Source organism: Limulus polyphemus, unplaced genomic scaffold, assembly GCF_000517525.1.
Source record: "Limulus polyphemus unplaced genomic scaffold, Limulus_polyphemus-2.1.2 Scaffold628, whole genome shotgun sequence".
Lineage (NCBI taxonomy): Eukaryota > Metazoa > Arthropoda > Merostomata > Xiphosura > Limulidae > Limulus > Limulus polyphemus.
In genome coordinates this window covers 448413-473397 of record NW_013666238.1, presented here as the reverse complement: position 1 = coordinate 473397, position 24985 = coordinate 448413, and the positions used below count along the sequence as shown (strand labels likewise).

Genomic DNA, 24985 nt, shown 5'->3' with positions numbered 1-24985 from the left:
GGGACGGGGATGCGAACCCGCCGGGCACTTTATTAGTTCTAAGTAATCTTCGGTATATGGTGCTGGTGATTAAAGACATTTTTTTCCCCCAAACACTATCAGTTATAGTTTGAAATTATTGATTTCGTAAGTGCGCTAAACGAAACGTCACGATGAGTGTATACAAATGCAACGTTACTTGGAAGTGATTTATTAAGAAAATCTTGTAAGTTCTACTTTCAGTTATATAACTATATGCTTATTTCACTGCGTTCCACTACAAGAATGTGGTACCTAAACTATTGCACGCATTCAAACATATGCAGAATTAAATGTATTATACTAAAACGATTTTGGAGCATCACCACGTAGTTACTGTGCATGTCGCCACGTCCAGTCGTGCTCCATTGTGTGACTGTGGGAAAACTTCGAGAATTGGGAATAAAGTTTTTGTATTTTGAATCAAATGTTTCGATGACTTTTGAACAGCTGTGATGCATTAATTTTTGGCCAGTTGAAGTTAAATTTTCGGTATTAATTTATAATATAAACGTCTCTGTGACATTGAGTATTTTTGAGCCTTTTTTGCAGATTAACAATTTATGACCTCTTTAAGTTTAGAAATTTATAAACAATGAAGTATGAACCAATCAAACAAACATACCTAGCTGAATTACGAGAAAGTTGGAATTAAAATCTAAAATTTAGAGTTATAAATCAAAAAGAAAAATATTTGCTGAATATACTTCAAAGAAGTTCTAATTTACATAAAATGAATTGGTGTTTCTTTTACTCATTCATTGTAAAATAAGCTACTGTATAAGTTGCTGCAGGTCTAATTCGAAACGTAAAAAGTTAATTTTTTGCTTACAATTTTATATATATATATAACTAATTCTTTAGTCAAGTATAAAACTAAAGAACAACAATAATAACAGCTTCGTTCAAACCCGTCCAGACAGTTGTAGTCCATTAACAACACCTTTTAAGCATACTCGTCTCGGACCTTCTCTCAACCAATAACATATATATACTGTCACATATTTTCATATAGTGTCATCTATCAAATCTTGCAAAAATTAAGTAGTAAATTGACTGAAATAAAAAACGGAATTATGACCTTTGAGAAACTATAGATAATAATAGTTTTATAACGAGTTGTAAATAATATTTAAATGATATAACTATACTGACTAGGAATTTATTTGTGAAAGAAGTCAGAACTCGCATCTATAACACTTAAAGATCCTACGAAATCTGTAAACAAACATGCGTTGTAATATTACAGCTATATTTTTACAAAATCTTTGTCACGAGAATTGTTTGGAAGCCAACGAGTTATATATGATTTTCAATACAGGTTTTGTGATTTTCAATAAGGGTTCTTGTGATTTTCAATAAGATTTTCGTGATTTTCAATAAGAGTTCTTGTAATTTTAAGTAAGGGTTTCGTGAAGTGTTTTAAGAAACTCTTATTAAAATCACAAGAACCTTATTGAAATTTCACGAAACTCTTATTGAAATTCACGAAACCCTTATTGAAATTCACGAAACTTATATTTTACTGTAAGTGGATGAATTTATTATTCTTTTTACATAGAAGTGTTTAAATTTTATTTTTCTCCTGCAGGCGATGACGTGCTATGTAATTTTGAGCAGAAAAAAAAAGATATTTTCATTACATTTTTACAGGATGTATGTAGAAGGAAAATCGAATCTGGGGCAGATAAAACTTTTTTCTCCAGGATTTCCTAATTATCTCTTGCCAATTTTTACATGATGTACTATGTACAAGGAAATCGATTCTTCAGCAGACAAGAAAGACAGTTTTTCCAGGATTTCCTAACTACTGATAATGCTCTAATTATCGTTTTTGGAGCGCACCTAACCTTACAGACAATAACGTATTTGTTACGGAGATGACTGGAATTGAATTTCAACAAAACGTTTTTTCTTTCCCGAGTTATCAATAGAAAATCGTTAACATATTAGTTTGTTGTGAAAACAATTTTGAACAAATGATGTACAGTTATCACAACATTCATTCTTATTCTTACTAATGCATTTTTTATTAAGCACAAAGTTGCACATTGGGCTATCTGTGTTGAATAAATTGCCAAGCTTACCGCTTAGCCACCAACAGGCAACCTCAATGTAAAAGTACATTTTTTTAGCGCAAAGCTACACAATGGGCTATCTGAGCTCTGTCCACTGTGGAGAACGGAATCCGAACTTTTTAGCTTTGTGAGTCTGAAAAATTACAACCGATTTACCGGGTGACTCTTTTTTTTTTTTGAAGAGCTAATGCTTTTAAGAAGAACCAACAGATGTTATCCTGCAGTTAATACTGTGATTAGTTGTCCATTAGAATATTAAATAGAACTGTGAATTTAAAGTTTACCCACTTCTAAATGTTGTATTTACTTTAGATAATCTACTCCAGTGTACAAAAAAATTTTATCATAACTTACTGAATACATGTTCGAACTTGTGATGTTGCACAGAACGCTGATTGGTTAGTTTGTTCTTAAACACAAAGCTACACAACGGGCTAGCTGTGCTGTGTCCACCACGGGTTTCTTTGGGTTTTTTTTTAGCGTTATAAGCCTTCAGACTTACAACTGAACCACTGAAGGGCCCAGAGCAAGTTATTGTTTAAATATTTTTTAGCTTTTGATTACTTTTAAAGACATGGTACTTAGTACATCCTGAGAATAAAGTTAATATATATGGGGGAGGGGATGTTAATAATTTTTATATTTTACTACCATTTAGAATTTCAAAGCTACTTTAGTTGTGACAGACCTTCGTCAGTAATACTCTATCTTGAACCACATACTTTAGTTGCGCTGGACTTTCATCAGTAATACTATCTTGAATCACAGTAGCGGCTCCAGCAAAGTTAGAAGAAAAAACAAACTAGGACATTAGTAAATTATCAGTAAAAAAATCTGATCATAAAGCGGTCCAAGAATCATGTTTTCGAAGCCCTGATGAAATCCGCCTATTGTAAAACACTGTTCTAGGACGTATGGAAGTTATTAACAATACATTACTAAAATCTGTATTCGCTTAATTAAAGTTCACATTAGTACCAATATAATCAAAAAGATGGCAGCACCAACTACTCAACAATACCAGTAGATTAAATGGGATATTGTAATGGAATAATTTAAACCATTTAATGCCATCTCCAAATTTATTTATTACGTCTCTATCAAAATTGACTGACTCAACTAATGATCCCTGCTTGACCGAGGATTAAGATCATTATCTTCCCCTGGTGGTTCAGTTGTAATTTTCCAAACTTACAACACTAAATTCCAGGGTTCGATTCCCCACAGTAGACAGGTACCTCACTGTGTTGCTTTGCGCTAAAACACCAACAAGATCATTATCAATAAACAGTTACAATATTAAATATCCATTCTTTCCAAAACGTATACTTTTAAAGAAACAATGAATTCTGACCAGGAATATGGATAATTTGTTCAATATTATCCCGAATCCACATCTTATATTGCGTATGAATGTCATTTACGGTAATAATTACGACATAATTAATAATTTTAATCTTTGCAGCTATTTTTTTTTATATATAAATTCCTACAATGCGTTTTTAATACTGTTAACATTGGTCAAAAATGTAATTAACTGACGTGAGCTCCCCTTTCATTTTTTTTTAAGATAACCATAATTTCAACAAATTGTTACAGGAATTTTAAATATAATTTCAGACACGATTTCAAATTAGATTTTATTGTAGGATTCTCATACACAAAATGTACAAACGCTCGATAATTCACAGTCCCTGCGTAAGGCACAATTATATTTAATGTGTAAACCAATAACTAGTACACGACCTATTCTATTCATGTACACAAAAATAACAGTATACACAAACCACTGATATTTATATTATTTCAACAAAACTGTACAAAAATAAGTATGTTCCCCCTGCCAACAAACTCTCAGATACACATTTGTGAACGATAAAAAAAGAAAAATAGAGTATTATAGAATACACTAAACAGCTGGTAATTTTTATCATAACCCTCAGTTGGAATAACATTTACCACAAACACGTCTGATGAAAACACGAACTCGATTAATACAAAACAGCCACTTCCTGAATAAGTCTAAGAATTCCGAGCAAGTCGTTGATTTACACCCGTAACAAACATTACACAATTAAAAAATACTGTGCTATTATACATTAAACTATTTAAAACTACTCTCATTATTGTAAAAGTTGTGGAGGATTAGATATATGCACTCTGAAACAAAACATTGTGACTACTAATGGTACTCTAGTGACTGTCCACACTTCTTAACTGTCAATTCTTTGTTCTTACTACAAGAAACGTTCAACTGTCTCAGCACCTCATAGTCGTTTTTTTTTTTTAGAATATATATAAAGACAGTCGACCCTATGGAAAATCCGACTTACCTACATCATTACATACAGTTATAATAAAAATGTTGATTCTACCATTGTACAATTGATTTTCTGGTTGGTAAAATGATGAACTCAACTTTTACAGTTTCTTAACCTGTAGTCACATCTTATTTTGATGAATTCTTCCCTCTTTCTTAACCTGTAGTCACATCTTATTTTGATGAATTCTTCCCCTGTTTCTTAACCTGTAGTCACATCTTATTTTGATGAATTCTTCCATCTTTCTTAACCTGTAGTCACATCTTATTTTGATGAATTCTTCCCCTGTTTCTTAACCTGTAATCACATCTTAATTTGATGAATTCTCCCCTGGTAATGTAGTTAGTGCATACTTACTAAAATATCTTAAAATCTTACAACTGATGCTGATAATAAAAATTATATTCACAGTTCCTGTGTATACAATAACCGTTAGCTAGGCTGTTAACACTTTTCCCAAATAGTCTTTGGTGTCAGAATAGGTTCTATCAAAATGACTTGTTATTAAAATACTAATTGGTTGAGTCCTGCAAGAATAACCAATTTTATTGGTGAATTTAAAACTTGTTACTAATCATATCTGTCTGTTAAATATAGACATCTGTACAAACTACCTTCTTTTTATACAATAATGAATAGACGGAGTTTTTATCACTACACAACTTTGTTAATCTCGCTTAATTAACAGATCTCAACATGGAAACAGGTGAAAAACGGTTTGGTTTGAAATTCGCACAAAGCTATATGAGGGCTATCTGCGATAGCCGTTCTTAATTTAGCAGGGAAAGACTAGAAGGAAGGCAGCTAGTCATCACCACCCACCGTCAACTCTTGGGCTACTCTTTTATCAAGGAATAGTGGGATCGACAGTCACATTATAACACCCCCATGGCTGAAAGGGTGAGCATGTTTGGTGGGATGGGGATTTGAACCCGCAACCCTCAGATTGTGAGTCGAGCGCCCTAAACGGAAAAGAAACTTTATAAATTGTTTTCCTCACTAGTGATGAAATCTGTACAATTATCAAATGTATTATACATGATAATAACAAAACCTACACATATATGTAAAGTCATAAGACCTATAATGATGTGACACGTTTACAACACAAGATCTGTGTGACACATTTACAATCACTTTCATTATACTTATATCCTTAACTAAATCATCACAATCCTTAGCAAAATTTTATGAATTTGTACTGTCTTAAACATTATTTGCTGTTTTTTGTGTCAGTAATGAAACTGTGATGAGGTTTCCATACTTCTATGGAGAAGTATTCAAATAAGAAAGGGAAATATTTAAAAAAATGAGCAAGATCCTTGCTACAAGCCTCAGAAAACTCTTTAAAAGTTTATTCTTAAAACTTTCTGTTGTTGTTGGTGTTTCACACACACACACACACACACTAACCTTTTTAAAAAAATTCAGAAATACATAAATAAAAAATACATTGGAATCTCATCTCTGCTTGGAATTTAAGTTACATAGTCATTATTTCAATATGGAAAGCTAGGTGTCTCGAGATTTGGTGTTCAAAACTACCAAACGCTTTTATAAAATAAAGAAAAATCACTTTAAAAATCCCCAGCTGCATACAGCCCCAATGAAACTGATAATACAGTCCTAGTGCACACATACACAAGTTGAGTTTTTTGTAACATATCCAACATTCAAAAGAACACTGGGAGAGAAAGATATCTTGAATTAATATTTATCCCTATTTATTGCTTATATATATAAGTAAATATTATCTGTACTGATATCTCTGAAGATTTTATATACCTATCTAAATATATCATGCATATATATTAAACAGTAATTCAATGTTTTGGAGCTACTGTTATTTTACTATTTTTCCACATACACACCTCAAGAAGTAATTATTATAAGCTACAAAAACACTAAAAAATTTTTCCATTTTACAACCCTCAGCCTTACAAATTATTAACAACTGCATGCTTGTGCATAAGATCATTCTTTAAATGTATTCTATTTGGTATAACCCAAATAAGGAAAGAATATACTGTGCAACAGCGAATTCTGACTAAATCACTTCAGAATTAAAAAATTAAATTAATTCTGAGGACATAAAGAATAATGATAACATGTAAGGTAATTTAAGATCTATTTATGCAATTATGAATTTGTATACTTTTGATTTAAAATCAATAGCATTTCATTTTATGCAACAGAGAAAAAGACTACATTTCTGAGAAACACTGCCATGCATAACAAAATCACCAACATGGCAATGTTTGTACATTGTTGTATTTATAATTACTGAATGAATATGGTAGTCATTTACAATGCATAACAAAATCACCAACATGGCAATGTTTGTACATTGTTGTATTTATAATTACTGAATGAATATAGGTAGTCATTTACAATGCATAACAAAATCACCAACATAGCAACGTTTGTACATTGTTGTATTTGAAATTACTGAATGAATATAGGTAGTCATTTACAATGCATAACAAAATCACCAACATAGCAATGTTTGTATATTGTTGTATTTGAAATTACTGAATAAATATGGGTAGTCATTTACATCTAAAAGTCTACTACCTAGACTTGAACTGTAGTATTTTTATGCTTGTATGAAAACCTATACACATACAGACAAACTAAACATTTTCCTTTATCATTCAAAGAACTTACGAGTGAAAGAAATTACAAACATGTAATAATATGTCATATCCAGTGCTGATGAGACTTTTCACCCAATACCAGGGTTCATCAAGCCCGCTGGAATACAACAGACATAGTAGTGGTCGAGGCACGAATGATGTCATCAATTTCATGAACAAATATTTTGGTATGAATTACATTAAGTGGATTGTAATTCTTATAAATTTTATTTAAGTCCTTTACAAATCAGAATTAGGTTAGGGATTAATAACGTAATATTATTTATTTCTAATACTGATTATTAATTATAATTATTATTTTATCTGAATTAACTTTACTGTCATTCAGAAGAATTGGCAAACCAGAAAGCTTGTCTTGACATTGAAAGACAACGAAAATAGTTAAGTAAAAACTGTTGAAAAATACTAAGTGCATTATTAAAGAATTGTACAGATGTAAAGCATCCTGGAAAACAAAAAGTTAATTACTTCTAACTACGTGCATAGTAATTAAAGGATGTCCTTGAAACAAAGAATATTGTGCTTCAGCACAAGTAAACCCAAACAGCTTTTATGCATTTCTTTGTTACATTAAAGTCTCAACTATAAAAATATACTATTCTAAGTAATGTTCTCGGCTTCACAATAGGTTCAAAAGTCTTATTTAACTCTTTTAACAAAAATACAATACTATATTTCATTAACATTATACACAGAATACATTCAATATTGTATAGTTTCAAAATACTTAGTCTTTACAAACCTCTCACCTTATTATACACATAATCACAGTTTAATTCAATGATGACACGAAAAACAATATTTCACCAACCGTTTACTCTTATCTGACTTCTTAAATTATACATATACATTTTTATTTATTTATATGTATATAAAAACCTCCATCATCATACTTTTTTAAAAAACTAAATGTAGTTTTTTGATGTCCATGTACAAATGTCACTACCGATGCTAGAGCATAGAAAGTAAATCTGTAATTTCTTCATCAACTGGTAACTGCATGAGCACAGGGTTGGTCCATTGGACTTACTATAATTTTGAATTTACAAAGTGTACCTACACAAAACGTAGCAAGCTTCAAGTAAAATGTACAAGTCCGCTGTATACAAAAATTAGATATATCTGTAAAATAACATTAGTCTGACTCAGACTCTGACAAGTCACAGTGAAAGGTAATGTTCTTGTGAAGAATAAAAATAATTTTGTCCATTATACAGTTTACGTATTAAAGTTGCATAACCTCTATAAACCCCTGAAATGTATATCTACAGGTTTTTCTTTTACTTACCCTGTATATTGTATGTGGTATATACTCTCTTCTACCATGAACTGTTACTAAATCAGTAATGTAGGGTAAATTGAATGGTTGATAACTCTGATGTCAAAAACCATGTTGAAAGGTCATGGAATGTGCACTTTGACCCTTACCCATGTGCATAAGGTTAAATGAAATTATAGTCAAAACAGTAGTGTTAAAGTCGGCTAAAGAGTGAAAACATTACTTTCTAGAAAAGTGAAAAAAAAACATTTTTTTACACCATTGCAGTCCACTCATCTACAAGTGTTTCTCCTAACCTTACACTTAGAGACTTGTGTTAAGTGTGTATGCTCACATGATACAACCTATGTAGTAAGCACTCTTAGTGACCTACAATCAACTAGCGATAAAAACAAAATAATAGCTAATTAATGATCAAGAAAAAGGTTCTTCATAACACTTGGTTAAAATACCATATTGGCCCAATTAAAAGGTGATGGTTTTTGGTTAATAATTAGGTTGTAAAATTCGTAGTCCCCTTATAATCGCACCCGACTACAGGCCCCTTCCCCCTGATCTAACCTGTCGCATTCCTGAATGTCCAGATAGTATCCGTCTACGCATGCGCATCAGATGTTCAATTAAGATCATTGCTAGTTCTTGCAACTAATCCACCTGCAAGCTGTTCAGTTATAGTATTGATTTTGTGGACCTACAAAAAGGACGTTATGACACTCAATTATTTTTTCTTTTCCATGGTTTCTAAAAATGGGGGTTGCCTTATATTCAAGATCGCCCTATAATCGGGCCAATGCGGTACTTTCCTTTCCTATTACCTCAATAATCTAAAAACACCAAGAGCAGATCTCCCATTGTACAAGTAACTGTAATAAAATAATTATCCATACTAAGCCTAGATATAATAACAGAGAGCACCAATTACACCAAAGAGTCTCAGTCACATCCAGTCTTCATATTCCATCATCACTCTTTCACAATATTGTTAATGTTTTTCCCTACAAGACTGATATTCATTATGCACAGACAACAACACTTTCAGCACCAATGGACAAGCACAATAACAGTGTATGAACGTCTTTTGTAAGAGAACATTTGAAACAAATAACTCATTGGGATACCAATGATGATAATATATTTTAAAGGGAGGACATTTAAAGAGTAAAACTCTGTGAACAGTCATGATATATCATGTACGTGGATCTCTTCTTACCACTTAAAATCAGTGAAAGCAGAAAATTTGAAAGATCTTGTTCTGTACAAATAATTACTATATAGAATGCATAAACTGTTTTTCATCAATTTCAAGTCCATAAGAAATTCTCTTGTTCTCCTAAAACAAAACATCATAATTTCATACAGTAAATCTATATTAACATTTCAACAGATAATAAACTAGAATATTTAAAGTATAATTTGATATTGCTACATATGAAGGAATTGAACTAAAAGAGTATACCCTTCCTTTATAAGTCTGAGAAACAAGGCAGTTATGATGAATTCATAAACTATACAAATTATCACCATCAATGTAGATTCACTGAAAACACTAAACCAAAAAAATTTAATTTAAAATTCCTCCATTTTATTTCACTTTTCAGTCATATATCTGATGAAACATCTACTAGAAACTTCACATGGAGACAAACTGGTGAACTCCTGTGTCAAAACTAACAATATCTTGTTGTGTTGACAATTCTGGACTAATCTGATGCTCTGAAACGGTTGGGATAGCACAGCTGAAGAGGTTGGAAGTTACCTGTGGAAGTTGGGAAGAACACAGTTTGAGTACATCAGAACTAACTGAATTGTCTTTACAATGATCAACATCTAATACTGGTGTTGTGTCAGGGTTTGTCTGGTCTGAAAGTGTTGTCCACACAATGGTTGTGTTTTCTGTATCTTGATGAGAACCAACTGGAAGGAGGCGTTGAGATAAATCAGACAATTGACGATTAGTCAACAATCCTGATTCTAGCTTATCATACAAATGAAAATCATAAGTTTTTCCATCTTCCTTAGAGAGAAGAGAAAGCAGAGGACTGTCATGAACTTTGGAAGTAGGATTATGAGGACTGGAATGGCTAAATGTGAAACCTGTGAGAGAACTGGGAGAGACATCTTCTGTGACTGACAGAGTAACTAAAGAGTTGGTATCATTGACAGTAGGGTTAGAAATCAATGAATAAGCTGAAGGAGGAACAAAATGTGACTCTGCACCTGAAGATAAAACCAATGAAGAATGCTGTGATGATGCCTGTATAATTGGCAATTCAAAGCAAGTGGATGAAAGGGTAGGTTGTTCTGGCCTTGTTAAATTATTATCAGCATCAGAAACATTCAATGTATGAGTTGGTTGTCCTTGATTCTGTATCAGAGACACCAGAGGAGATGACAGTACTGTAGAAAACTGTTTTGAATATGTAGAAGCTACACACTTGGAATCAGTATCTGGCAGTGAAGAGGATACTTCAAAGTTCTCCTGAGGAGTTGGTACTTTGAGAAGAATGTAGTCATCCAATTCCCACGGTAACTGTGTCAGAGCCAAACCACCAGTGTTTGTCAAAACCACAGTTAAACCTTCACAAGTTTCATTCAGGTCCCCCTCTGAAATTCCTGCAAGTTCTGACAGCTCATGGGAACTAAGATTGGTTTCCCCATCAGAACAATCTTCAGAATAAATTTTTTTCACTCTTTTGCTTTTAAACTGCATGTGATGAGAAGAAATCATGTGTCTCTTCAGATGCGACATTCGTTTGTACGACTGACCACAGAAGCAAAGGTATGGTCTGGCATCACTGTGAATTCTCATATGTCTTTTTAAACCACTCCTGCCTTTAAATCCCTTTCCACACTGTTCACATACATAGTCTCTTACATCAGAATGAACATATGCATTGTGCTCTTTCAAAGTTGCAAATGCATGAAAAGAAGCTCCACAAAACTCGCATACAAATCTTCTTTTATCAGTATGGAATTCTATATGGCGTTTCAAGTTCGTTTTACATTTACATTTATAGTCACAATATGGACATTCAAAAGGTCTAAGATCACAATGTAGCTGCTGCATATGACGCTGCAGTCCTTGTCTAGCGCAAAACTTTGCTCCACATTGAGCACAAAGATATGGCTTCTCTAACTGCACTTTCTCTACATTAATTTTACCAGCAATTTTTAAATGACTAGCTGTTTTCATGTGGATTGATAATGCCTTAGCTGTGCGGAAATTTTTGTCACATTCTGAACACTTGTTAGGCTTTTCACCTGTGTGGACTCGCTGATGTATTTTGAGTAGAGTTGGTCTGTGAAATCTTTTATTACAAGTTGTACAGATATGTTTTTTTTCCTCTTTCACATGAATATTATGAACAACCTGGTGATGTTTAATAAGGTATTTCTTTGTTGAGAAGTTACTTCCACAGATAGTACAACCATGTTTCTCATGACCCAACATGTGTTTCTCATACTGTTGACGTCTTGCAAAGCTTTCATTGCACTGACTGCAATGAAACTTGTACTCTTCCAAATGCTTTTCCATGTGCCAACTGTAAGATTCTTCATTTTCACACATTTCACCACACTTTTTACAAACTATTTTTCCATTTGCATGTTCCTTTAAATGTGAAAGAAGTGAAGGTCGTTTAAAAAAATGGCGCTCACAAAATGGACATTCATAGAGCTTTTCAGGTTCAGCAATTTTGTGGGTAGTTCTCATGTGTTTGCAGAGGATTTTTTTTTTCGTAAACTTAGCATTACAAATCCTACAGTTATTACGTTCATGACCTTGTATATGTTTCTGAAGATGTTGTTGATGAGAAAACTGAAGACCACACAATTCACAGTTTAAAACTCTGCTATTTTCTGGTATTGAGTTAGGCTTGCACTCGTGGAATTTTAAGCTGTCAAGGTTGTCAAAACTCTTTTTACACAACCTGCAAGATACTATCAGTTTTTTTTCAGAAATGATCACAGTCTTTCTGCGACACTTCTGCTTCACTAACTTGTGTCTAGTCAAAACTTGTGGGCATTTTTTGTACTTTAAAGTAATTTTCTCAGAAGAATTTGATCGACCTACATTAAATTTTTCATCATCTGAAAACAATTCACCTATGCAGTACAATCTTTGTCTAACGGGCCGGCCTCTACTAGAAACTGTCAGTACAGTTTTATCCTTTTTGCTATTATGTTTTTCTATAGTTTTTACACTTTCTGGAATGTTTGAACTCAACTTAGTTTTTGTCTTTTTCGGCTTGCATTTTACTACTTTTTGAGAATCTTCAACATTTAAATTAACATTTTTTGACACCTTTATGTTTTTGGCAGAATCTTTGTTATTCCTAGGTGATTCACTTGTAATTTTTACTTTTGCATTAACACAGTTCTTTTCTATAGGAAGGATTTTTTTCTCTTCTGAAAAATTAATAGGCCTTTCAGACACACATAAAGACTTTGCTAATGGTGTGACTGTTTCTTCATAACCTTTTATTAGACTAGCCTTTTGACTACCTAAAGGAATATACAAAAATGTTTATTATTAATTATCACTTAGATTACACCTTTCTTAAGTAGATATATCACTATTATTTACAATATTGATACCATTTAATAGTCTTAATGGCTAAATTTAGCCCATAAGCCATGTTTCTAAAACCATCGTCATCATAATTTTTTGTTTCAATGTAAAATCTTGAAAATAAAAGCGTATTCTGTTGTTGTTTTCATATGATGCAATCTACAATACTCCAATGCCGAAGGTAGATTTAAAGTTTCAAAAGTTATGTTTTAGTTGGAGAAACTGATAAAAACCCTGGATATGACTCTTCAACAACATTTATCCAATAGCATGAATAAGTTTCAGAAACATAAAACATCACATTACCATGTTAAGTTGATTTTGTTTTAGCTGTATTATTTATTGATGTTTTACGAGTTATTATTATTAAGAAATAATGAAGGTTAAAATAACATGTTTCACACTCAATCAAGTTTTTTCTCAATGAGGATATACACAAGAACTAATAGTGAAGCTTTTATTTCAAGGAAGTTCCGAACATCTTTAATAACTTTCAGAGAAAATAAGTTTCTATAAAACTTAAATAGCTGACATGCATCTGACACAATGTTCTAAACATGTACTTACAATGCTGTCTGGAGTTATTATTGGGGCTTTGGAATAAGGCTAATTCTTCTACGTTGCATTTGCTACATTTTGTATTGGCAAAACCAACGTCACAAACGTGGATTAATGGCATATTTTTTGCTTGAGAGATTTCTGAGGTATCAGCTCCTAAAGAGCTAAAGCTAGATGAAACATTCTGCCCCTGAAGTTGTGTTTGTGATTCAGAAATCTCAATGTTCTTTGTTAAAAGACTATTAAAGTCTGATGAATTGATGTGTAAGACACTGGAATTCTTTGCCTCAATTGCAAACTGCATAATATCACATTTTTCTCTAATTTCCTCTTCTGGAGGTTTGTTTGTTTTCTCAGTAATGTCTGAATGATCTTGTACTTCAAAAGTCCTTGTGTTTAAGAATTTATGTAGCTCAGTAACAAACTTTGGAGACATGGCAGAGGGTCCGAGGCAAAGTTCTTCAGAAGTTCTGTTATCAGCCTTGACCTCTTGACTAAAGGCATTATTATCACATGTAGATGAATCAGAACTCGCAACAAAAGAACCATTTAATTTCTGAAAAAGAAGACTGCTGATATGCTCCCCTATCTGTTTTTTTTCCAACATAGAGATGTCTTGAGAATCATTATCAATAGGTAACTGGTTGACTAGAACTGACTGAAGACCTTGGATAAGCTTCACAGCTTCAGACTGCTGATCTGGGGCCAACTTGAGAAAACTGTCTGCAACAGTGCTCAACTGGAATTAAAGAAGGAATAAATTGTGACATTTAAACACAAACTGTAATGTAAGATTACTAAGCCCACATTCAACAAGTAATAAAATATACATATACAACAGCAAAACAAATCAACAGAATGGCAATGCATCTACTCCATCATAATTCTTCTTAAAGTTTTAATACAATACTGATCCCAAAACAATGGCTCTACATGTATATTACAAAACATTATCATCTAGCAACATTCTGTTGTCTAACAATAAGTTGTTAATCAAAAACCTTGGACATCCAGTTCAAAGATTTCAAACTTTCAGTGGGTGAAAGTTATCATTTGGTACAGAGTGAGAATAATAATAAAGAAAAGTATCCATATTCAACTCCCCTTAATAATTTTAACTGACGAGCATGACAATATGGTCTTTTACTTATAAAACATCTATTATCATCGAGAGCAGTGTTACTAAAATGATAACATCACAAATGCCTACACTCCTAGACCTAAGAAGTTTGATGTCTTCAGTTTCCACTATTAGTGATTTCACTGTGTAAGGGTTATCATACCAAAGTCTTAAAAGATCTAAGAATACTTTATTAATAGTTTCTCAAAAACATTTATAGATATTCTTATCATAATCTTTGGAAAAAAAACAAAAACAACTGATGAATGAGTTCTAATAAGAATACTACTCCTAAATCAAGGTCTGTTTTGGAACTTTTATTATTAATTTTTTGTTAGTATTTTACATACTAACCTCACACATATCTTAACTCTAAAATAACCACATTACAAATGAAGAATGTTCTACAAGAGAAAAGATGGTAGTATCCTAAAAGGGAAAGAGTGACCGTTGATACAGCAGCCCATAATTCAGTATTAAACAGGAAAAAGAGGTTGCTCAGAGGGTTGACAAGTAAATGGCACAAAAATAGGGTTATTTTCACAAGATTATTCCAGGTTGGTTAAGTTACAAACGAAAAGATGAGAAGCATGCTTTATGATTTTGAAGCCATAAGAGGTTTTGGATACCACTGCTTCAACTGAGACATATGCCCAGGAATTTCTTGAGACCCACAGGGGGTCAGTCTACTTAGTCCATGCAGTCTTCACAGGTGCCCAGGAATTTCTTGACACCCACAGGGGGCCAGTCTACTTAGTCCATGCAGTCTTCACAGGTGCCCAGGAATTTCCTAAGACCCACAGGGGACCAGTCTACTTAGTCCATGCAGTCTTCACAGATCCCCAGGAATTTCTTGAGACCCATAGGAGTCAGTCTACTTAGTCCATGCAGTTTTTACAAGTGCCCAGGAATTTCCTGAGACCCACAGGGGGCCAGTCTACTTAGTCCATGCAGTCTTCAAAAAATAAAGGTAGTATGCAATGGGTAGTCTAATCCAAACAGAAAACAAGCACTAAATGGTAGATATAAGGATGAGTTTCTTATTATTTAATAAGATTACTGCACTACAATAAACCCATAAATTCTTCTAGAGCAGAAGGTAACATCTGGTTTATGCAGTACTCGGCCACAAATCTCCAATGGATAGTGAGCTGCACTGCCATGGAAACATGAGATGCTGCAGTTTACAGTGCGACTCAAAGTTTCTTTCATAAGATAATGCCAACAGCTGAAGAAATCCTTTAAAGAAAATCTTAGGCCAACTAATGGAGGTTGCAGGAAAGACAAATTGATCTCAAAAAAGTGATTTCATGCATGGATGGGATAGAAAACAATACAGAAACAATAAAATAAAGCTGTTCTTCTTTATTCCAAGCTTTGCATAATAAAGAACAAAGCAAACAAGGTAAAATGGCTTCTCTGAAAAACCTCTTATGGAATTCATACCTCGCACATCCTAAAAGATGTTGACCATACATTAAATGTAAAGTTGGGCTGAATAAAAGCAAAACAAACAGGAAAATGCCAATTTCTACATCAAGATAGAGCACTATGCCTGTGGTGTTCTAAAGGAAAATGGAGAGGAAAATTAAAGACTGGTAATTATAGAAAATAACTAAATTTCTGTCCCGAGGGAACAAACAGCATCTCAACGTAATCGTGAAAATGATAATTTTTCAGAAAGATAAAAGGAGAGAGAAGAAGCTTCATCAAATGTCTGCCAAAAGAAAGTCACAAGAATAAACTTGACACGAGATTGAATATAATAAAAACCTTAGCGAAACAGACAAAAACCAAACCTATGCAAGATATTCACTTTCAGAACAAAACAAATCAGTAATAGAGAAACTCAAAAATATACATACCTTAGGCTCTAATGTGAATTTTAAGTTTTCTGACATTTTTTTTTAAAGAGATTCTAAACTTTTTTTTTCATACTACTTTGCAATGCTATGTCTAATTAGATAGTTGCTCACAGATAATACAAAACTGATATTACAAGAAGGCAGATAGATCGACTGTGGGAAATGTGGTCTATTACGAGAAAAAAATCACTTCAAGCCTCAAACAATACCAAAGCAGTAAAGAGTTGTCTTGAAGTCAATGCACAAGAACCAAACATTGCAAGACAAAGAATCCTAAAACAAAAGCAATATGGGCAAATTATATACCAAGCAATCTCAGCTATCAAAACTAAAATAGAAAAGAATACTGAATAATAAAAGGAAATAGATAAAAGAATCAGGAGCCACAAGAAGGTTCCCACTTCATTTTGCTGTAAAGGATACAGGAATCTGAAGGTCAAGTAAAGGAATATAAAGTAGGGTCCAGAAGTAAGTCTGATCTTGTTGTTAAGTACAATGGTCTACTACAGCAACCCAACTAGGCTCAAGTATTTTTAACTGAAAAGAAACAGCTCTTCTGATACAGTAGTAAAGTTTCCACTGCCACCAAACTTGCTACTCCTTTCACTGTTATAACAAAGCTACTAAGGTTATTTGCCACTGTGACTAACTTTAAACTGCTGACTAGAAGGAATGAAGCTGGCTGCCAACAACCACTGTCAATTCTTGCTTGGGCAATTTTTTTTGTTCACATGAAGAAACACTGTTTCAATCAATTAACGGGCCTGTCGATTGACTGTTTATTATATATACCACTTATCATTCAGCTACAAGTGAAGTCCACTATGTTAAATGGATGTAGCTTTTAAGAGAAGGTAATAAAGCCAAACAATTAGATTTAGTTTGCAAATATGTATAGTTTAGAAGGATTGGAATCAAAATTTTAAATATTTCATACACACAGAAATTACTCTGTTCATTGTAAATCCAGTGAAAGATCAGGAGAAAATAACCTAAACTTTTCCACTAATCATGATAAGTTATTATGTCAAATAAGACTGTTTCAGTAGTGTGGGATAACCTACAATGTTGGTCATTTATAAAATCAGTACTGAGTATGGGTACCAAGTATATGGGCTTACTCAACTCAACCAGACAGCAATTCTATACAGTTTCTGTACTATCATATCCTATGTTTTATTTCCATCTGTAACTCAGTCTGTTACCATTTCTTACATACTTTATTGCTTTTGCACATTTTCTTCGTAAAGAAAATCTTTACAAAATTGTCAATGTGAAGAAGTGTTGAAAATCTCTGATTAGATCATTCAAAGAAATACAAAAAAAACATTATTTCATAATAGCTATGATTTTTTTTTAAAATGTTGTCACAAAAGGAAAAAAAATTATGAACAATTAAAATGAAAAGTAATTTGGGAAATATCTGAAGGCTGTCCAAAACCAATGGCAAGAGTTACAGTAAGAAGGCAAAATAAACAAATTTGAATAGCATGAGAAAACAGCAGCAACTGTTGTATTCCTATCCAAACAACCCAAATGTAATTTGAAGTTGTTCTTTAAACACAAGTGTAATCTTGTCAATAATATAAATTATTTCTGTGATTAAGGGGCAATTTTACTTCAAAACAACTTTGTTACTTAGCTGTTACTTATTCAATACTTATCAATTGCATTTGCCATTATATCTACATAACAGTTATGTTATGTATGTATGTTGTTACATAAGAAAACAGTAAAATGGATGGAAATCTTAACAACGTATTTTGTAACATCAGGTAAAGTTATAGATGAAACTAACTCTCTGAGCATAGCTTTGGAGATAGGCAGCACATTTTATGAACAGGCAATAGCATCAATACTATGTCAAGACTTGACCATAATCTTAGCTATATAATATGATAAAATCTATAACCAATGCACTACCAAAAGAAACATACAAGTGTTTATTTTAGCTTCTTCTCAACCTATTCAATGCAAATTTCCAAGGGATCTGCCTACCCCAGACCCTCCATGATAACATCATTGATGGAGTTGATTGGTAACTTGTACATAACACTCAATAAACTAACATATCAAATTCAATATCTCAACACCATTTCCAACAGAACAGTAAGCCTAAACATATCTCTCACCAATACACTGTACCCCATCCTTCTCCAACAGAGCCAAGCAACTGGTGTAACTGTTCTTAACAAGAGATTGTGGTAAGGCTGCAAATCCTTTGTAGGCATGATATTCTCAACTAAACTGATTTCCATGCTAGTATCAGATCGGTCGACTTAACAGAACGATTAAACATGAAATTTGCATGGTAATCTGAATTTATAAACTTTGTTAAATTTTAAGTTGTGTGAGAAATAAACAGGTTTGACACATTTGATGGACAGTGAAAATAACCTTTATTTATAAAAAAAAAAAAAATGGTATGAACTTGAGTAAAGTGTTATTGTTGCATCAACTGGGTAAATGAATAGATCATCAAATTTTCATCCTTCAAAATGAATCTATGCTGAACTAGTCATTATATGAACACCAAGTAGAACTGGGAAAAAATAAATGATTTGATCTTGCAAGAAAGCTCTTATCCTTTTTGACTGGTATTTCGTATCCCTTCTGATTGGTCATTTTTTCATAGCATTCATTGGCTATAACATAGAGAAAACATCCACTTGGCCAGAAAGGGTGTTGCAATTGCTGACCTTTTCAACATAGATATCTGCTATAGAGATAAGACACAAATGCAAGTAGAAAAGACAACTTGGATGGTTTTCTGGACCATACGTTTGTGTCACACTATATGACACTACATGTACACTACCAGACTATAACTGTTAGCTCTACAGCAATATCCACAGTTAGTTAAACTCTGGGCTGACAGTCTCTACACACTACTATATGCCACTATAACTTCTGGCAAAACATTGACATAAAAAATTGGAGTTGCAAATAACTGCAAGACAACATCTATTCGAGACAGATTCTACTCATATCTTTCAAACCAACTTCATAAGTACCAGTACATCATTTACACAACTATGCCCTAGCAACAAGTCAATATGACACTAAGTATTAGAGGGTTTTACTCCTAGTAACACACATATCAACAATATTTAGTGATAAATTTGTGTGGGTTATTTTTCTATCATTTAGTATTACAAATAGTTTATTTTGTTGTACATCTGATATTATTGCAGTAGTATTTTATTTATTATATGATACTTTTGGATTTGTGCCACTGTTCTTTAGTAGTGTACTGCTTTTTACCATTTTCTCTCCTGTACAAGTAATACAGTTTTCCGATACTGTGATATTTATAGTTTTGACATGTTTTTCGTTACATGAGCTTTCATAATATGCCTGAACAACATACTTTTAAATCGGTCAAGTCTCAGAAACCCACTATCAGCAATTTTAAAGTTCTAGAAGGTATTAATGTTGGAGTAATTAATGTAAGCTAAAAAGTGCAATATTGGACTAGAAATTAACCACGTAAGATGACTATGGCTAAGAAAATACATATTAACCACCATTCTTTTTTATCTGATCATCCCAGGTAGGCAATGAGGCAGTAAGTAACTTTGAGAGTGGCAAAGAAAAGTATTTCTCGCATGTTCTACAATAGATCTAGAGTAGATGATATCAATACAGCATGGAGGAGAAGCATATAATTTTGGGTCTTCTATAGCTATTCTTGGTTTGGAATGGGATGTAGATTAGGCTAGAATATGTAGTTCCAAAAACACTTCAGTTGTGAATGCAGGATATTCAAATAGATTTTTCTCTTCAGCAGCTAATCTAGATTTGGGACCAGAACTGAATATAAAACTAACTGGTAGTAGTCAAATAACTGAAAAGAAATGTCTTTTGCTGGAATTCATCTATGATCTTAGACCTCAACTACCCTTGAGTAGGTCTGCCGAGCATTAAACCTACCTACTTAGATTGATGAGAACTATGATTTTTAGAACTATGCACGAAGCTTGAAATCTTTAAAACATAGGGGAGGTGTAAAATTCTAAACTTTTAAGTGCATCTCTTATATATAAAGTGACATTTATGAATGTTAAGTGTATTTATGATTTATGTTTATTTCTAATGAAGGGCAAAGTTTTATAAGTTATGTAAGATAAGTTACTGTATATATATTTTATGTAACTGATTGAGTTATAGATTTAATGAACTTACACCTATGACAATTAAAGAAATATGTATTTGTTGGCCTAATTTATCTAATTCATATTATTGATGTTACTTTTATTGCACAGGTAGGGGGAAATGTTTACAAAAATTGTAATAGGTACCTCACTAAACAAAGGGGGACAGTCCCTCATTAGTAAGTCTCTATTTTCACTCCCAGTTGTATATAGTAATACCTGTAGTTGTATGTGTTGATATAAGATTTTGAATTTACCAACTGTCTTTTCTTTTTTTATGATGTGTCAATATCATTTTCTACAGATGGTAGAACTAAACAACAAAAAGCAACATAATCTTTGCTGTCATGGTTAGCGGCATATATGAACACCCAATTCTAACCATTAATTAGTTACTTTTTTATTTTATTGATACTAATTGTAACCTAATTTTATCCTACATCTTAGTTTCTAATTAGTTGCTATTTTCAGGGAATTTCTGAGAAAGCCTATTTCTGTGGTGCTAGCACCTGGGATTCAATCCTATGTTTTGTAGAGAGAGAAGTTTGTTTGCTATCCATTAATCTTGGGACTCCTCAGTTAGGACTTGAATCAAATAACTTATATCAATGCTTTCAAGAGGCGTATCCAGGTTTTCTGACTTCTATTCTAGATTGAGTATCACTTAGGTAGATATAAACAGCTATTACTTTTTTGGGTAGTTTGTAATTCCATTTGATCTTAAAATCTTCTTCTCTGACAAAATGGGTTGTTGCAGATAAGTCAGTATTACAGACTCTTGTTTGTCTATTATGCTTCTGAATTCTAAATTGCACTGTTATTTTTATTCATCCAATGTATTGGAGTCTACTTTTACAAGGCATGTTGCAAGCAGTGTTATTCCTTTCCCTTGGGCATAAAGATGGTTTGGTGTGTATTAAATGCAGTTGTATGGTATTGCAGCTTCCATTCTGAGCTTATTATGTTGGCATATCCTCCATGTGTTTTCAAAGAAACCTCCAATATAGGGAAAAATAGCTGCTTGGCTATAATTTTCTTCCTGCTTAGTCTTAGTATTTATCTTTACACTCTTTACCATTTAGTTAGTTTCATTAACCAGTGTTTCCAATTAATCCAACTATCCGAGTCTCATGTAAGAATAATCAATTAATTGAATGTTTACAACTGATTAAAGAGTCTGATGATTAATTGATTATAGAATCCCACTAATCACACAGCTCTGTTTACGAATTTTGGATCTTCTTTGTAATATGTGGCTATACCACCAATGTATCGTTAACATCTGAACCAAATACTGAGGCTCAGAGCAACTGTTCCATTTCGTTCAAAATCTTCACTTGTTAATGGAATTATATGCCAACAAATCTAACTAATGGGAGACATGGGAATCTCTGCAGTTAAAAGTGGAACAGATAGAGTAACCTAAGTAAACCATAGATGTGTAGTGTATCATTAGTTATTTCTCTTCAAAGTTCTTTCTGATGTTTCTTGAGGAGTTGATTAATTTTTTCTCAGGGTTAAAAGTTTGGGTAGAATTAATGTAGTGAAACATGTTGAACTAGATTTTGGAACTTGAGGGTGTATTCCTTTTTGTTCATGAGGAATTTCTTTTGTCTTTTAAGTTCGTGAAACAGTATTTTCTGTTAGGATGGTATTAGAGTGGGGTTTACATTTCATAGCTTTCGGGACTGCCAATTTTATTTTGATTTTGAGAATTTTTCTACTTCTTTGGTTGTAGTTAGGGCAAAATTCGGTGCTCTACTTAGTAAAATTTCTTCAGGTTTTACTAATGGTTGTTTACTTAAGTTTACTGTGTGTTTAGGTATAACTGCAGTACTAGGAAGCTCCTTTTGTGAATCAATTAATGAATTTGCTTAGTACATGAATGTGTGTATGTTGGTATGAAGTTTGAGCAACTGTATCTTGACAATCTGAATTGTTTATTGTACTCTCTTTCTTCTACTGTAGATCATTAGTTATTCTGTGTCATAAATTAATACCTGATCCTATCTTGAAGTAAAGCTTTAAATTATTGTTAATATTTGAGATTGCAGGGTGTTGACATATAATTTTACCTTAAGTCCTTTAGGAATTACATTATTACATTAATGTAGGAAGATGAGATGGTTATTTACTTTGGCTAATTTATAGTTAAGTCCTTCTAATGTATTCTAACACAATATTTTTCATAAAATGACTACAGTATATAGGTTAAACTTAAAAGAGGAATTAAACTACTCATACTTAGAATAATAATGAAAACCATCTAAACTACAATACATAATAGAAGCACTGTAAACTAGTACTAGTAGTTGTAGTGAAAAGTCTTGAACATGAAGGAAGCAATGGTTTACGAATATAAACAATTCTGGAAAATTTGTATTGTTAAATCTAAGAAACTAGACTAAAAGTAAAAAGTCATTCTTCTTTAAAACATAAAGATTAAACTAGACTAGAAGTGGAACATATAACTAGAAGTTTTTATATATTTACATTAAGGAAGTGCAAAAAGATTGCCGCCAGTGGGAGACCTTTTTAACTCTAATAAGATTTTAAAACTATATAATTAACTAAGAAAATAATTAAGCCTTAAGGATGGTGATGAACCAAAGCAAAATAAATACGTGATTAAACAATATGGAAACAAGAGGCATTATGCCAGTGAATTGACACTTTGAAACAGTTGAATTCCTTTATGATGCTGACAGTGATAGCTGTCACTTCATCGTGGTTCACTAAAGTACTAGTATAACCTGAATTTTACTTTTTAGTTTTATTCATTACTGCTGTAACTATTAGTCGTTTACACTTTACAGAGGGAAAGAACCAGCCGAGATTGACGAAAGAATGTCAAGTCTTACCAAAAAAAATGTTCTAACGTTATAACTTACAATAACGGCATTTTTCAATTTCAAACACATGCCATAAAAACACAGTTTACTGCCTATGATAACTAACAATGTATATAAAGTAAATCCAAAACACTGAGTACTTTTAATAAAATTGATACATCCTAAATTAAATAAAGTTTAAAGCAGCCCATACTGGGCTCCTAGATTGCTGACCTACAAAGGGCGACATAGATTTGCGCTACAAATATGGCGTCAAAACAATCATTACACGTACATTTGAGTTTATCATAGTTATTTTGATAACGGTTTACGTGAACTTTATAACAAGTTGTGTTAAAACTATATAAAAACTACAATACCTGGCTTTTGAAATCTGTGATGGAATTCTCACTATTAGCATCATCCATGTTAGATGCGAAAATGTTCGATACATGTACAAATTTAATACTATAAACATAACAGCTTCTATGCCTTCACCCATAGACACTGTAAACCGGAAAAAGCTTCTTATATTGCCCCACATCATATCCGGAAACTGCTAAAAAATCATTTGAAGTGTAGTTTAAAATCATCTTGATGCAAATTTTGAAAATTTTACACAAATTTATCTTTTAGTAAAATAACTAATTTTTATTTACTTTCTGTATTTAGAAACGTATGAAGAAATACAATGAACCTTGGTACTTTTTTACTTATTAAAAGAAATCCCTATCCAAGTGTCAAGTAGAAAAAAAAAGTAAAAATGTCAAATTTATACTGCAATGCTCATGATTTTGCCGCGGTGATTCTTAAAACTTTTTCTCCCATATAAAACATTTCCGTTCCCTCTCTCTCATCCTGTGCACGTGAATTATGATTCTGATATTAGGATAATTATTAAAGAATAGAGAACCTGCCATACTACTGTAAAACGTGGAAATAATATGGTTACTCAGAAAAAAGTCTTATAACTGGTGTCGCTGTCTTATTGCAAGATTACACCCTTTTAAATCATCTCAGAGAAACTTTAAGAAAAATATAATACTCCAGTAAAGCTTCAGATAACAGAAGGTAGCACAAAAACGCTACCTAATATAGAGGAGAAACAGTAAATCAAATTAAGCTGTACAAAAATATATAAAAACTGGAAAACAGACATACAAGAGCGTGAGCAGGATAGATGAGAAATGTGTTTTAAATAAATCTTTCAAAAGAGAAAGCAGAGTAGAAATTGAACTTTCCCAAAATTATATATATAGTATAATTTACACAACAAGGTACAAGATACAATTGAAACATGGCAACAAGAGAAAGAGGGTATTAGTGAAATGACCAGCTGAAGAGATTGATCAAAGTTGCATTCAAATGCCTTTTACTCTATCGACTAAAACGAAACGGATTATCTATATATATAATACTATAGACGGATAAGTATAAGGCAAAGTCGTTTGATCAGTCTTGGTAGCTAAATCATTACCATTTGTTGTAAATATGACTAGAAATTAGCAACAAATTATCCACCAAGTGTTCCAAA

At 32.6% G+C, this 24985-nt stretch overlaps 1 protein-coding gene across 4 annotated transcripts; it reads right to left on the bottom strand.

The window, feature by feature from the left end:
* Positions 1–5295: 5295 nt before the first annotated feature.
* Positions 5296–23962, bottom strand: LOC106459565 (zinc finger protein 721-like). 4 transcript variants are annotated; one of them, XM_013919192.2, is made up of 3 exons: positions 23832–23962; positions 13491–14220; positions 5296–12856 (listed from the first exon to the last, which is right to left on the bottom strand). In XM_013919192.2, the coding sequence occupies exons 1-3, from the start codon at positions 23877–23879 to the stop codon at positions 9984–9986; spliced, it is 3651 nt and encodes a 1216-aa protein (XP_013774646.1). In that variant the 5' UTR covers positions 23880–23962; the 3' UTR covers positions 5296–9983. The 4 variants fall into 4 exon arrangements, with proteins under 4 accessions (XP_013774646.1, XP_022241777.1, XP_022241776.1 ...); XM_022386069.1 differs by lacking the exon at positions 23832–23962 and adding an exon at positions 23512–23681; XM_022386068.1 differs by lacking the exon at positions 23832–23962 and adding an exon at positions 23482–23665.
* Between the last annotated feature and the right edge of the window lie 1023 nt (positions 23963–24985).

Bases quoted from the DNA above. Each gene is read 5' to 3' on its own strand.
- LOC106459565 (XM_022386068.1), bottom strand. From the start codon at position 23,541: ATGTGTTTGAAATTGAAAAATGCCGTTATTGTAAGTTATAACGTTAGA. The intron at 14,221-23,481 runs GTAAGACTTGAC...CTTTAATTCCAG, and splicing joins ACGTTAGAACATTTTTTTTG to TTGAGCACTGTTGCAGACAG. The intron at 12,857-13,490 runs GTAAGTACATGT...ATATTCCTTTAG, and splicing joins TAATAACTCCAGACAGCATT to GTAGTCAAAAGGCTAGTCTA.